Source organism: Phyllostomus discolor, chromosome 1 (genome assembly GCF_004126475.2).
Source record: "Phyllostomus discolor isolate MPI-MPIP mPhyDis1 chromosome 1, mPhyDis1.pri.v3, whole genome shotgun sequence".
NCBI classification, from domain to species: Eukaryota; Metazoa; Chordata; class Mammalia; order Chiroptera; family Phyllostomidae; genus Phyllostomus; species Phyllostomus discolor.
The window spans coordinates 85,403,917-85,420,483 of NC_040903.2; the positions used below are offsets into that span (position 1 = coordinate 85,403,917).

General features: G+C 37.7%; 1 protein-coding gene across 2 annotated transcripts in view; it reads left to right on the forward strand.

Annotated features, from left to right (window-relative positions):
• Positions 1–16,567, forward strand: part of PPA2 (inorganic pyrophosphatase 2) — an 83,107-nt gene that overhangs the window by 14,604 nt on the left and 51,936 nt on the right. The window contains exons 3-5 of one of the 2 annotated variants that reach the window (XM_036025740.1): positions 4,267–4,311; positions 9,579–9,632; positions 11,773–11,892. In XM_036025740.1, the coding sequence (XP_035881633.1) occupies positions 4,267–4,311; positions 9,579–9,632; positions 11,773–11,892 (219 nt within the window). The remainder of the gene's footprint in view (positions 1–4,266; positions 4,312–9,578; positions 9,633–11,772; positions 11,893–16,567) is intronic. The other variant, XM_028506612.2, reaches the window with a different exon arrangement.

A 16,567-nucleotide genomic window follows, 5' to 3' on the forward strand; every position in this document is an offset into this window, starting at 1 on the left:
GTGCACTTCTAGTATCACCATAAAATGCTTTTTGGTAGCATTTTAAAAGGAAAGAATGTGGTCACAAGTCAAGAAGGATAATGATTCTTAGGATATAATCCTAGCAGTGGAATTACTGGGTCAAAAGGCAGATCCATTTTTAGTTTTCTGAGGAAACTCCATACTGTTTTCCATAGTGGTTGTACCAGTCTGCAATCCCACCAACAGTGCACTAGGGTCCCCTTTTCTCCACAACCTCTCCAACACTTGTTGTTTGTTGCTTTGTTTATGATGGCCATTCTGTCTGGTGTGAAGTAGTATCTCATTGTAGTTTTAATTTGCATCGCTCTGATAGGTAGTGATATTGAGCATCTTTCCATGTGTTTCTGGATCCTCTGTATGTCCTCCTTGGAGAAGTGTCTGTTCAAGTCCTTTGCCCATTTTTTAATTGGGCTGCTTGTCTTCTTAGAGTGCAGTCGTGTAAGTTCTTTATATATTTTGGAGATTAAACCCTTGTCTGAGGTATCATTGGCAAATATGTTTTCCCATACAGTTGGTTCTCTTTTTATTTTAATACTGTTTCCTTTAGCTGTACAGAAGCTTTTTATTTTGATGAGATCCCATTTGTTTATTCTTTCTTTTATGTCCCTTGCTCTGTGGAATATATCAATAAAAATGTTGCCGTGTGAAATATCTGAGATATTCCTGCCTGTGCTCTCCTCTAGGACTTTAGTAGTGTCATGGCTTATATTTAAATCTTTTATCCACCTTGAATTTATTTTTGTGTATGGTGTAAGTTGGTACTCGAGTTTCATTTTTTTGCACGTAGCTGTCCAGTTCTCCCAACACCATTTGTTGAAGAGGCTATTGTTACCCTATTTTATGTTGCTGCCCCCTTTGTCAAATATTGATTGACCATAGAGACTTGGGTTTATTTCTGGGCTCTTTGTTCTGTTCTCCAATACAAAAGAACCTATGCACCCCAATGTTTGTAGCAGCACAATTTACAATAGCCAAGTTGTGGAAGCAGCTTAGGTGCTCATCAGTAAATGAATGGATCAGAAAACTATGGTACATTTACACAATGGAATTCTATGCAGCAGAAAGAAAGAAAGAGCTCCTACCCTTTGCGGCAGCATGGGTGGAACTGGAAAGCATTATGCTAAGTGAAATAAGTCAGGCAGTGACAGACAAATACCATATGATCTCATCTTTAACAGGAACCTAATCAACAAAACAAAGAAATAAGCAAAATATAACCAAAGACACTGAAATAGAGAACAGGCTGATAGTGTTCAGAGGGGAGAAGGGAGGGAATTTCAGGGGAATTTTAGGGGAGAATAGGAAGGGTTTACAGGAACAAGTATAAAGGACACATGGACAAAAACTAGGGACAGGTGGAAATGGGGGGGGGGAGGGCTGGGATGGGAATAAAACATAGAAAATTGTACTTGAACAATAATTAAAATAATATTTAAAAAAGGAAGGATGAGTTACTATAACAGGATTGTAAACCTCCTTCACGAATTAGAATTTGTATGAGAATAGGATTCTGTCTGGAAGACTTGGGGAAAATGGGTGTTAGTGGACCATAAAACTGAGAACCTGGTTGGAGATAAAGATTTAAGGTTAAGAATTTAGAGCTCTGGCTGGTGTAGCTCAGTTGATTGAGCACGGGCTGCGAACCAAAGTGTCGCAGGTTCGATTCCCAGTCAGGGTACATGCCTGGGTTGCAGGCCATGACCCTCAGCAACTGCACATTGATGTCTCTCTCTTTCTCTCTCTCTTTCTCCCTCCCTTCCCTCTCTAAAAATAAATAAATAAAATCTTAATAATTTAAGAGGTTAACAACAGGCTTATTTTTAATAATAATAATAAGATAGTTAACATTTGTGGATTTTTTTCCTGTTGCTAGCTGCCATGTGAACATATGATATTTTATTTAATCCTCATGTGTTACTATCATTACCTGCAAGGACATCGAAGCTGAAGGCATTTTAGAGACTCGTCTAAGATCAAACAGCCGGTAACTCCCAGAGCCAGATTTTAAACTGGCATGTCTGATCACAGAACTCATGGTTTTTAACCACTGTATGAAGCAGATGCTGGAAAGTAAAGTTGGAAAAGTGGTAGTCTTTGAGTAGTTGTCTGAGAACCTAAAATTGCTTTGCAGGTAAGAGCGAGGGAAGCATGTAAGTCAGGTAGGAGTGGGAGACCTGCTGCTGAAAGTGGACGGGAGAGGAGCTCTGAATCCTGGGAGCATCTGTCTGGCTGGCGAGGTGGCATGACTGGCAGTGGATGTTAGTTATCCTCACTAAGTTGGAAATTCTTTCCTTAAAATTCAAGTAGATAATTGGTTTATTTCATTACCAAATTTACTAAGGGGCACAGCTCTTAAGTTAATAAATAGGACCACATTCCAGGTTGAGATCCTATGGGGCTGGGTTTTCTACATCAGTGTACGGCAGAGGCTGATGAAGAAGTGAGAAGCTCTTTCAGTTGCAAGAGTGGCTTAACCTTGGTGTTAGCTTGGAGGCCGAATATAAGGTATCATGCTAAGGTTGTGGAATGCTGAGTGCAATTTGTGCTGTGTTTTAGCCCTTTAGAGGACTGGACTGTCAGTGATGGCAATAAGGAGAATAATGGCAAAGATTTATTGAGTGTTCATAGTGCTTAGCAAAGCACTGTGCTCAGTGCTTGCCTTGCATTATCTCAATAAGGCAAGGGCTACTATTACCCTTATATTGTTAATGAGGTTAAGTGCCTTGCCTGTGGTCACAAATCTAGTCTGATGCTGAGGTGGGATTTGAACTTAGGACCCCTAACTCCATAGCTTGTACTCCTAACTGCTCTTCTGTAATCCTTGCAGCTCATTACTTCTAAGAAGTGTTCAGCTATAGAATAAAGGGCCATATAATCTGGAGAAAGGAACCAAAGAGAGGGCAGAAAGAATTTCATTACTGTGTGGGTCTTTGTAGTGTATGAGTGTATATATGTCTGTGTGTCTACCCACATGTCCTTGTGTCCAAGTGTTGTGTTTTGTTTAGGGCACTGAACTCTCCAACCTAAATACTTCATGTTTATCAGTGCCTCCCCTTGCTTTTGGACAAAAATGCATACCTTCACTTATTCATTAATTTAATAATTCAGTAATCTTTGCATACCTACTATGTACAGTATTCTTGGCACTAGGATTGCAGTGGCAAATAAGGTAGATGTAGTTATCACTTGGCTGGGGGAGACAGAGAACCAGAAAATGAACAAGTCAATCAGGTGATGTTAAGTGTTGTACAGCTGGAACAGGATAATGAAGGAAGAGGTGATTGGTGGGGTCCTGCTTCACATGGGGTGTCCCATGACATCTGTGCACCTACTAACAAAAATAATAAAAATAGTAATATTGGGAAACATAGGTAGGGGTGAAGGTGTGGAACAAAGAATGGGCTAGAAATTAGCAGGCATAATATTCTGCCTAAGGAGGATGAGTTTGGGGGAATATGAAATTTAGGGTTGGGGATATTGAGGACAGGGTAAAGCAAGAATGCAGTAGAACATGCCGGCAGACATGCGGAGATTGGTACACACAGTGGTGGTGTCAGTAGGCTTTCCTGGCTCTCGGCGGTAATGATTAGTTAGAACTAGTGCATCTTGTACTTTGGGCTGTGGTATTTTGGGAACAGTAATAATATTTCACAGCAAACTTGTAATAATCATTTTTCTGTTTGTTTTGTTTTCTTCATTAGTCATTTTGGTGTGTAAAAGTTACACATAATGTGTGTGCACTTCTGAATGGCATGGTTTTTCTTCCCAACCCAGCACATACTCTCTGTTTTAATTTAAAAGTGCGTGATGGAGACAAGTAATCACACCTTAGTGGGATCCACAGGCAGGAGGTGCAGCCGAGTACCTTCATGGCTTGTTAGTCATGCTCCCTGGGGTTTCATTTCAATAATGAAATGACTGTTTTAAGTGCAATCACTGGAAACTGCCAGTCGTTTTTTAAAGAGTGAACAGAGCCTTTGCTTATTTTATAAAAACTAGGAAAATATACTGGCAAGAGACAGCTTTCCTGGGCATTTATTTTATGAATCACTTTGATGCCCATGCACTTATGGGTACACATACTGGGAGGAAACAGACGGGGCCTTTGCTACGTTCTCTGTTGCGTCAGGTTTCTGACAGCCCCTGCAGTGGGTGTTCATGCAACAGGCTTGTTCTCATGGCTTTCCAGTGCAGCTGTGTTTTCATGAAATATTACAATCATGAATGCCATCTTTTCTTCTATAGGAAAATGGCATTCCCACAAAGAGAGCACAAAATGATGGATCTAAGGTATATCGAAAGGTTTTTGTTTTTGCGATCACTTATATTGTCTACTAAAGACCTTGATGATAGTTTGCATTTGTGAAGTGCTGCCAAATTTTCCCCTGCGAGACTTTTCTGTGCAGTCTGGTGTTCTTCCAGTATCACTTTAAGGTGCTAGTAGTGATGATGTTACCATTTCACTGTTATTTCACTGTTTTTTCTTGTGGTAAAATAGGTGTAATAAAATTGACCATTTTATTCCTTGCCCACTTTTTTAAGTGTACAGTTCATTGACATTAAGTACTTTCACATGTTGTGCAAGCATCACCACCATCTGTCTCCAGAACTTTATCTTCCTAAACTGAAACTCACACAGGAAGCAGCACATCTCCATCTCCACCTCTACCTAGCTGCTGGTTTCTACTTTTTGTTGCTAGTTTGACTGTTCTAGGTGCCATTTCATTTTATTGGGTTGGCCAAAAAGTAAAATAACAGACACATTTTTCATTTTCACCAATAACTTTATTGGATATTTTGAATATGTTAGCTATCTCCTGCTACTGGCTTCTAGTGGGTAGAGGCCAGGGGTGCTGCTAAACATCTTCCAATGCATAAGACAGCCCCACAGCAAAGAATTATGTGCCCAAGGTATCTATAGTAACAAGAAAATTCGCAAATCACTTTTGACATACTCGATCAGTCACAGCACCTTCTCCAAACACTGAACAAATGGGGTTTTTTTGCATTTCAGTTGCATTTTACCTTTTTTCTTGAAAAAATAAAGCATAAAACACCAAAAATGTTGATTTTCTTCCATCTTCAATATTAAAATGGCTGCACAAAAATTTACTAATTTTGGTAAGTTTTTTTTAATGTATACTGATATGACAGCTGTCACAATACAATCTAACAAAATTGTTTTGAATGAAGTTGAAGACAACTAAGCACTACTAGAGCCAGCATACAAAAAAAACTAAATGAACTTTTTGGCCTATCCAATTTAAGTGAAAAACCAGAGTGGATCAGGAAATGAACCCAGATTTTAGTAGCAAGTTATTTATCATGCTAGATAGTCTAAAGTAAAGGTATTTATGAAAATTGGTCAGTTTGTCATCTTTTTATTGCATAGGAAAAGATGTTTTGAAGGCTGTTTTAGAATTTAGGAGCAAGTCTTGGAGATTTAAAAAAATATACCAACTACATCCTAAAATACATATGTTCTAAATAGATCTTTTAAACATGTGACTGTCAAACCTTTAATGTTTCTTCACTTAGGACCAGAATATTTGATTGACATTTGTCATGCCACCTCTTGCTGTTGATCACTGCCTTTTTATCTTGCCCATTCGAGGCAGCTTCTGTGCCGCCTTCCTCGGCCTTGTTTCCCCATCCCAACCTTACTTCCATTCATTCTCTTCTCCACCTGAAACTTACAACCTCAGCCTTTCCATCCACTTCCAAGCATAGCTGTGGGAGCTGTTTAATTCCTTCCATCTTTGCCTGCTGTCCATTTTACATAATATTTTCCTAAACTGGAAAATGGTCCTTAAACCATCTATGGTGGAACTGCTGAGGGAAACTGTAGAAATTTTAGATTCTCTGCCATTCCATATCTGCTAAATTAAAATCTCTGCTTGGTGAGTGCTGGTTACACTAGAGTCTGTACGTTTACACTAGAGTCCCTGGGCACATGCATGCATAGAAGTGTGAGAACCACTGCCCTAGATGTTGGGTGAGTAGTCACTTAAGGGCTTAGGATTTTACAGGTTCTTAGAGACTTTGTGTGTTAACCTGGAAACAGTTGTTTCTGTGGGAAAAATGTATTATTCTGAGTTTACACAGCTAACTTAAAATTTAATTTTTAGAACATAGTTTATGTGTCAAAGATGGTGTGACTTGAGTTTTTGATTTTTTAAGGTTCTCTTCCATTTCTCCCACCTCTGCCCCAGGCAACCACTATTCTACTCTCTGTCTGTATGAGTTTGGTTCTTTAAAAAAAAGTTTCCACGTACAAATGATACCATGCAGTTACCATGCAGAATTTGCCTTTCTCTGTCTGACTTATTTCAGTGAGCATGGTGCCCTAAAGGTCCATCGATGTTGTTGCAAATGGCAGGATTTCTTTTTTTCTTCTCATTGAGTAATATTCATTGTGTATCATACCACACCTTCTTTATCCATTCATTCATTGGCGGACATTTAGGTTGTTTCCGTATCTTGGCTATGGTGATTAATGCTGCAGTGAACATGTAGGTGCATATATCTTTCCAAGTGGTGTTTTTATTTTCTTTGAATAAATACCCAGAAGTGGAATTGCTTAATCATAATTCTGTTTTTAATTTATTGAGGAACCTCCATACTGATTTCCATAGCAGCTGCACCAGTTTACATTCTTCCCATCAACAGTGCACAAGGGGGTTCCCTTTTCTCCACTTCACTGTGGTTTTGATTTGCATTTCCTTGATGATTAGTGATGGTGAGCACCTTTTCATGTGCCCTGTTAGGTCTCTGTGTGTCTGCTTCAGAAACTGTCTATTCTGTCCATGTGTTAATCAGGATTCTTAGCTTTTTTTTGTCTGTTGTATCAATTTTCTGTGTCTTTTGGATATTAACCCCTTATCAGATTTATGATTTGCAAATACCTTCTCACATCCTACAGACCGTGTTTTCATTTTGTTTATTGTTTCTTTGCAGAAGTTTTTTTAGTTTGGTGTAGTGCCATTATTTTTGCTTTTGTTGCCTTTGTTTTTAGTGTCAGATACAAAGTTTATTTGATATTTTAAGTTAGTAAAAGGAAAAAAGTGACTTCCTCTCATTTTTCTCCCAAATTTACTGACTGCTTTTTCATATCTTACTAGTTTTCATTTCTGATTTCTACAATAAAAATAGAAGGGAAAATGGAGAGATAGTAAAGAACTGAAGGAGAAAGAAAATGTCCCTGGCTCACACCCAACTTTCTGAATTGAAACGTGTCTGCCACCTTACATCTTTGTGATTGATAAAATTCAGCAGACCATTATTGCTTTATAATTAACACTAATGTTAGGATAACTGGAGTAACATGGGCTTTACAAAATTACAGGTCATACACATTTTAGCTGAAGCAAGAAATGAAGGCTTGGTAATATGCTCTTAGTGATCAGGATCAAAATGGGGAGGACGAGTGTGGCTTGCAGGCTAAAAATTAAAACCTCATCTGTTGTTCTTTTGGCCTAATTCAAGTCTCTGTGAGTGGTTTCGGTAGGTGTCACTGTGTAAAATAATTGTTGCTAGTTTGGTCTTCCTGTCACCTCTGACTATGCATCTGCATGCATTTGTTCTCTTAGAGCCTGGCTCTCAGGGATGAATACATTATGGGGACATCTGCCATTTTTTTAACTGCTACTTCAGACATATTTAAACAGGTGCTGGGGCACCTCATAAAAGAGCATAGGAAATGACACATCACAGCAGGACTGTGCATAAGGTTGCTAGGATAGGTAAGAGACGGGCTCCTCAGGAGCAGTTAAGAACTCGTTTTGGCTTTGTTCTTTAGCTCATTAAAGAGCTAAATGTGAGTCATAGGTCAACATTAGTCTTATCTAGAAAAACTTAAAAAACCATCAGTGCTTTGAGTTAATTGAGTACAGTGGCTCAATTAATACCTATATTTAATTGTGTAAATGGCATTCTTTGAATTAGTCTACAGTTGTGTTTCACTAAGAAAGCCCCAGATTATTGTTTACCAGTGCTTTAAACCAGGGGGTCTCAACTCTGGTTGGCATATGAAAATTTCCTGGAGAGCTTTTAAAAATAAACAGTGCCCCTGGCTGGTGTAGCTCAGTGGATTGAGTGCGGGCTGCAAACCAAAGAGTCGCAGGTTCGATTCCCAGCCAGGGTGCATGCCTGGGTTGCAGGCCATAACCCCCAGCAACCGCACATTGATGATTCTCCCTCTCTCTCTCTCTCTCTCTCTCTCTCTCTCTCTCTCTCTCTCTCTCTCTCTCTCTCTCTCTCTCTCTCTCTCCCTCCCTTCTCTCTCTAAGAATAAATAAATAAAATCTTAAAAAAAAAACAGTGCCCTGGCTCTCCCTCTGCCCTCCTATCAAAAAACCAATTGAATTAAAATATGTGAAAGGTGGGGCTCTAGGAATCCTTTCTTTCTTTGTAATTGGTCAAAGCTCCCCAGGTAATTTTCATGTGTGGCATAATTAGGGATAGGTATATTTAATTACAGCTTCTCAAATCATCTTGAAGGACTAGATTTTGAGGGGAGGGGGTTAATTCTAATCTCCTGTGAACTGATAACTTTAAAAAATACAATCAAAGTGAATTATTAGGAAAGCATAATTTACGTTCCAAATTGATATTATTAGGTTCAGCAGAAATAAAAATTACTCAGTAAAATTGCTGTAACTGTTTCTAAATGAACCGACACCTGGCAGATTAGTCCTGCTCCATGACCACACTTGGGTAGTGCTGTTTTAAACCGTTGCTTTGCCATGATAAGCTGTTAGTTACTGATATCAAAATGGCATGCTAGTCAGCTTTAACCTTAAGACTTTCTCTTTGTAAGTCCCAAACCGTAGGAAAATATACACTATAGGAAATTATTTTTACTCACCATTGACCCAGAATCTACTTTATTTTAAGCACTTTGCAAAGTTCAGAAATGATAAAAAAGCAATGGTCCTTTTGTAACTTTAGGGAACCAGAGATAACAAGATAGAAAGCTGCATCTAACCCTTTGTAAGCTTTATATCTAACTACCTATACCAATATCCTTAATTTTACATTTTGAACATAATTTAGATTTCAATATTGTTTTATAATTTTTATAATATTTTACTTTATAACTTACTGTATATTTTTATTTAAATTATATGATTGATCTATGTAACAACCTTGTATGGTAAGTAGGTCAGTGATTATTACACATACTTTACAAATTGGAAAATGAGATATGCAGCTTACATGGTGGACCTCATCTCTCCTGTTTTAGTTTGAAAATACAAAATTGGAACAAGTTTTCTGATTGTACTCTATTTCTGTCACTATACTGCAAGGTATTTCAAAAAATTTAGCAACTTTCATTGTGCAGTAGTGGTCGTGTGACACCATGGCTTAAATTCTGCTGTGCTTTTATAGACAACTTCTCTAATTGTTTGGGAGAAATTTTAGGCATAGGCAGATATTTCGTGCAGACTCTTAACATTTTTTTGTGTGGGAAGAAACTAAAGCATTCTTCAGGAGATAAGTAAAAAAATAAAGAATAGGTAAAAAAAATAAATTTTCTCTCTTTTTTTTTACTGCAGAATTTGTTTAATATGGTTGTCGAAGTACCTCGGTGGACAAATGCTAAAATGGAGGTATGGATATATTTAATTAATATCAAATGGAAATGATAATCATGATGTAGAAACTTTGTTTCAAGTTGTGCACCATAATATTTTGAATTTGGGATGGTTGACAAACTTATTTATAATGAGAGAAATTGAAAACATTCTTGTACACTAATTTTGAATTTAATTTCCAAAAGCAAAATATTACTTAAAGCTGAAATTGTACTTTAAAGAGAATGTTTTCCATTTTTGCCTCTCTAGTTTGTTATACATATATTTAATTTTTCTTGACTCCTCTGTCTTTGAAAGTGACAGATATTTTCAAAGTTTACTTAAATAGATTCTGAGATATACAAAGAGGGACACCAAAAAAACCCACAATTATCTTCTGGAGGGCGGGCCCCTTGTAGTACAGGCTTTCAGCACTAGGTGAGTGTTCTAGGAACCTGTCACTATCAGTGTACCAGCTGGCATTGTTGTGAGAGGCTGTGTTCAGCTTCAGGTAATTCTTTTTGAAGACTTTCAGTGTGTTTGCCCATTTCATGACAGGGGATTTACCAGCTCACCTGTCTACACTACACTGGGTAGTCAGCAGTTTTTGACCAAAAGGTTATGGCCTCCATGCCACACCCTCCCTATTTACCCAGTCTTGCTGGAGAGACTTGTTTTTGTTCCCCCTGACAAAAATTGTCCTCAAAGGGAGATGTTTTGCTGATGTCGAAGAGGTGAAACAAAAAATGGCAGAGGAAGCACTAAAAGTCATCAAAATCGAGGAGTTCAAACACTGTTTTGAGCAGTGGGAAAAAAATGTCTCGGTAGGTATATTGCATCAGATGGAGAGTACTTTGAAGGGGACTGAAGTTTAAACATGTAAGAATAAACACACAATTTTTTTATAAATAAATTTTGGAATTTTTTGGGTCCCTCCTTATATTTTGTTCATAGACACCACTGAAACATTTACTTGGGGCTTATGGCAATTTCAGTATCTAAGGACTTAATTCTTTAGATTTGGTTCTGCCAGGAGTGGAAGCAGCTTCTTGGCTGACTCTTGATTTATGAGCACTGAGAGCCTCTGCTGTTCCCCTGGTTAGCTTTTTTGAAAAATCTTTTACGTGAGACAAGAACCTATAAAGAACTTCTCTTTTGCTTTTCAGAATTTTATTGTTCCATCTTTAGTTAGGTGAGATCCCATATAGTTCTGAGTGAAATTTAATTTATGGCACTTATTTGTTCAGTTATTTAAGCCTTGTTCTACAACTTTGGAATTGATGGCAAGTATAATTTCAAGTATTTAAGTTAAAAACTATTATATACATGTATATTTTTCAGAATTTCTATTTGAGAATTGTTATTAATTTCACCAGGTCCTGGTAACATTTTTGGGGGTTAATATTTTCATAGAAAAAAGTTGATTCTGCTTCATTTGTGTTGTTTCATCATTCTGGCTACTCTCCACCTTAGCCTAATTTAAGCAGTGTTTATTCAAACATGGTATCAGTTATTTTTGTTCGCTTCATACAATAGTTTTTTTTTCCTTTTTGCATGGCAATTTGGATATTTTTTAAAAAGATTTCATTTATTTATTTTTAGAGAGGGAAGGGAGGGAGATAGAGAGAGAGAAACATCAATGTGCGGTTGCTGGGGGTCATGGCCTGCAACCCAAGCATGTACCCTGACAGGGAATCGAACCTGTGACACTTTGGTTTGCAGCCCACGCTCAATCCACTGAGCTACGCCAGCCAGGGCTTGCAATTTGGATATTTTTGATAAAAAGGTAACTTGGATATGAAATCACTTGATGAAAATCTTTGCATTAATTTTCTTGTAAGATTGATGGTGAAAAGTCTGACATTAGTAACAAAGCAAGTTGAATCATCTTTATTCTCTTGCCATTTCAATTATTTTATTTGTGTTAGAAATAATGAATACATAAATAATAAAAGTACCTAAACATATAATCTGATACTTCCTTCCTAGATGGTTATTCTTACACAGTACTCTGAATTAGAAGTAAGAACTGCCTTAATTTATTTTAAAGTTTCTTTGATCAGTAAGGTGGAATATGACTTTTTAGTCTGATAATAGCAGATCTTAAAAATACTACCTAAAGACAGGATTAATGATTTCTCATCCTCCTACTCCTTCTTCTCCATGACCTGCTTAGATTGCCACGCAGGAGCCATTGAATCCCATTAAACAAGACATAAAGGATGGCAAGCTGCGCTACGTGGCGAATATCTTTCCCCACAAGGGTTATATATGGAATTATGGTGCCCTCCCTCAGGTAACGTTTTTGTTGTAATGGTAAAACTTTTCTGTCTCCTGAAAAAAACTGCCTTGTAAATCCTGTGAACTACTTGAATTTAAATTGGTACTGAAGACTTCAATTTGAGAGATTTGTACATTTAAATTCTTCTAATGTGGAATTTTATTGTATCAATAAATTTTTTTTAACTGTATTTATATCTGTACTCTGGTTCTTGGAGTTAGGCATATAGAACACTCACATTTGGCACTTTGAACACATTTCTTTTTCCTGCCTTGGCTATTGACGTTCAGTGAGAAGTGTTTTTTCTTCTTTCTCTGCAGTCATTTCTTTGAATGTGACAAGTAATGCTTTTATATATTCATATAAAGTAGCATGAATTTTGTTTTTTAAATTCTAACAGATTAATTTTTTAATTATTAACTTTTTTCCAAACTCATCATAAATTGAGTTAGGTGACAATTATTCACTGTTATAAATTTGTAATTTTCAGTGGGAACCAGTGAAAGCAAGGACTGAAGGATGATGAAGCAGCATTCCTATTAGAAAATGACATGATTTACTTTTCCTTCTTTCTTGTTTTCTTCTTCTATTTCTCACTTCTGGGAAGTGGTAACTATTTCCAGATTATTTAGTAAGTAAAATTCAGAATATGCAGAATTGAATGGCTAGGTTTTGGGAACATGGAGAAGCATTTTCCTTTATAGTTATAAAAGCCATTAGACCATCCGTCTATCTGGAGATTTAATTGTTGTATTTTAATTTTATTTATTTAATTAATTAAATTATTGGGGAGGCATTGGTGAGTAGGGTGACATAGATTTCATTCTAAGTGTGCATTTCTGTGGTGCGCGATCTGTGTGTTGCACTGTGTGCCCACCACCCTAAGTCAAATCTTCGGCTTGAAGTTCCAGGATACTTTGGGGGAAATGTCTGAGGAAAGGGGCCTTGCTTTTTCCATCTCAGAGACACAGCTGCCCACGTAGAATAAACATTCACAGGAAAAGAAAATTGTTTTCTAAAGAGTCAGACTGCCTTTGATGCAGTTAGACCACCCACATGGATACGTTCTTTGTTAAATAAGCACTTTTAAAGTGACTTGCTAAGAATGAGAGTGTCTGTTTAAACTATGAAGGCAGGTTTTCTGCATCCCAGGTGCCTAAGGAGACATTCTGTTTGACCTGGTGAAAGGGTAAAATAAAATTGTTTAAGGGAAACCGTCTGCATATTAAGTGACTAAGAATATAGGTTTTGGAGTCAAATCACCACTTACTAGTAAAGTAACCTTGGGCAAGTTACTTTGCCTTTCTTTGCCTCACTTTCTTCATCTGTAGAATAGAGATGATAAAGTACCTACTGCATATGGTTGTACTGAGGTTCAATGAGTTACTGCAGCTTTATCTTAGAATAGTGCCTACTGGGTGGTAACCACATTATTATTGCTACTGATACTCTTATTATTATATGATCTTTTTTCTAAAGGGACTTATAGTCTCATGAGGGTGATTAACAGCTAAACCAGTGGTTACAGTGGAGCATAATACGTGATACTCATCTACTAATTCTAAGCTTTTGTAGTTTATCTACTTAAAGAGCTGATGAATTTTTTACTTCTTTGGATGTGTTTGAAGGTTCAAGATGCTTTTATTTGCTCTTACATTAGTCTGTTAGGTACAGTAGTTCCTACTTAATTACAACAGAATCAAACTGCAGTAGTCTTTCACTGCACCCTGTATTCACTGTTGCCTACCAAAACTTCACACTTCACGCAGAGTCCACCATCACATTCTAAAAACATAAATTTGCTAATGTTATGCTTGTATGAGAACATTGTAATGGTTTCCTGTTGCTAAAAGGGTAGAATAAAACATTCTTAACATGGACCCCCAACCCTGCATAATCTAGCCTCTGGCCTCCTCCAGCCTCATTCCCCAACATTTGCCCTTCCTCACTTCCATTCCACCACTATGGCTTCTTCAGTGATTCTCATTTCCCTTGTCATTTCCCCACCACACCCTCACAGAGCTGTTCGTTCATTCAGTACGTATATGTTAAGTGTCTGATGTTTGCCAGGCAGTGTTCTTAGTAGTGGAGGTAAAGTAGTGAAAAAGAGACAAAAAGTCTTTAAGACTTTCATCCTGGGCCGAGACAGACAAAAAATAATTTAAAAAAATATACTACATCTAATGGTGGAGTGTTGGAGAAAAATAAAGTAGGAAATGGGGCTAGGTTGTTTTGGGATTGTTGCAATTTAGGTAGAGAGAAGCCTCAGGGAGAAGGTTTTACTTGAATGAAGACCTAAAGGAAGTGAGGGAACAAATAGTTGGACGGGTAGGGGCATTTGGCAAGAAACAGGGAGTACAAAGGCCCCAGGATGGAAGTGGGCTGAGCTTGTTTGAAAAGCAGAAAGGAGGCCAGCATGGCTAGAATGGAAGTGAGGAAGAAGAAATAGACCTGTATTCTCTCTCTTTTTATACTGATGATTTTATTTTATTTTTTATTGGGGTAACATTGGTTAGTAACATAAAAGTTTCAGGTATACAACATTGTAATTCAGTATCTATCTGCACTATAGTGTGCTTACTTCCAAAAGTCTAAGTTCCCATTTGTGGACATACATTTGACCCCCTTTACTCATTTCACCCTCCCTTTACTGCACACCTACTGGATTGGCTATTATCAAAATGCCAAGAAGTAACAAATGCGGGAAAGGGTGTGGAGAAAGGGAACTGTCGTACACTGTTGGTGGGAGTATAAATTGGTGCAGCCTCTATGGGAAACACTGTTGGAGGTTCCTCAAAAATATTAAGACTACCCCATGATCCAGTCATTCCTCTTCTGGGTAATATCCCAAGAATATGAAAATGCTAATTTGGAAAGATACATGCACCCCTCTGTTCATTGCAACATTATTTACGGTAGCCAAGATATGAAAGCAACCTAAGTGTTCATTGATGTATGAATGGATATTAAGAAGTAGTATATATATATATACCCACACAGTTGAATACTACTTAGTCATAAAAGGATGAAATAGTGCCATTTGCAACAAAATCTTGAAGGTATGCCAAATGAAGGTATATCTCAGACCGAAATGGACAAAACCTGTGTGATGTCACTCATGTAGAATATAATGGAAGAAAAAAATAACCAAACAAACAAAACAAAAACCCTCTGCCATTTTTAACCAGATATCTTACTATTTTAAACCCAAACTGATATTGTAGTGTGTGTGTGAATGTGTGTTTTCAGCAACTGAATATATTACAGATTGCATCAAAGTTATTTACCAAAAAAACCCAACCAACCTAAATTGATTAGTGTTTATAAAAAGTAGAAATTAGGCTAGTTGTTTATGTGAAAGGATATTCACTTCATTGTCCATATTAGGACAGAGTGAGCCTATTAATATGGAAGTAAGACCCAGGTCCCATTTACGTTTTCCATCGTATCTCCAACTTCTCCTCCCCCTCCCCCTCCCTCACTCTCACTGCCAACAGTGGCCATCCCAAGATTCATCTGATACTCCAGGCACGCTCTGGCCATGGGCCTCTGCATTCACTGTGTCCTCCAGCGTGGAATGCTCTTTCCCCGGTACGCATGTGGCCTCTATACAGTTGCTCAGGAGTCACCTGCTTCATTAAGTCTGCACTGAACATCCTTTACAGTTTTAACCCTGCCTCCTATACTCCCATTCCACCTGCCATACTTTATTTTTCCCCTTTTTCATAACTCCTACCAACTTCTAACATGCTATGTAATTTAGTTATTTATATTTATTGTTCATTCTTCCAGTCAGAATGCAGACTTCACAAAGACAGGGATTCTGTCTGTTTTGTTCAGTGATGTGTTCCAGCTGCTTGGCTTAGTGCCTGGCACAGAGTAGGTAGTCATTAAATATTTGTGGAATGAATAAATTAATTAATGCATTGTGTGAATTGCATTTATTTTATAGATGTGTTTGGGTTTTGCTGTTCTCTTAGGATTTGTCTTGTAACAGCATGAATTTGTTCAGAGCAGTTACCAAGCCAACCATGCTTGCAACAACATTTAAGCAGCAGAATACTGTTTAAGGAGCAGTCTCCCCACTTAGCTTGTGATTCATCACTGTGCCATCATTATTTCAGACCTTCAGCTGTCTAGACTGTTTAACGTTAATAACTTCTCCCACACTAGCAGTCGTGCCTTCTTCAGAGTTTGAGTTTGGCCTGGGCGAAAATCATCTTTTTCTTCCCCCGATCCTTCTGAGTGAATATTTAGGTTAGGAAACATCTGGATAATGTTAAAGGACTAGAATCACTAAATTCAAGATTTCTTAATTCTTAATGTAGTTGTTGTGTTTAATTATTTTGAATTTTATTATAAATTTGGTTCCTTGACCCTACGTATCATTTAGTACCACTTAGTACCACTTAGTATAATAGCTATATGTGTAACCTGTGGGGACCAGTGACTAAAGCTCTCTAGCTCTGTTTGTTCACCTGTGTCATTATACCACCTGCCCGCCAAGGTTATTGTGAATATTGAATGAGATGATCAAAGCCAAGTGTTTAGCTCCATAGTGAGTTCTCAGTCATAGTATCTCAACGATGATGACACAGTCACTTCTGATATTAGCTGCTAACAGTGAGACCACTGGTAGGGGCTTTTGCTCCAAATTGAAGCTGGTAAAGTACAGGTAGTGTCTGAAGAG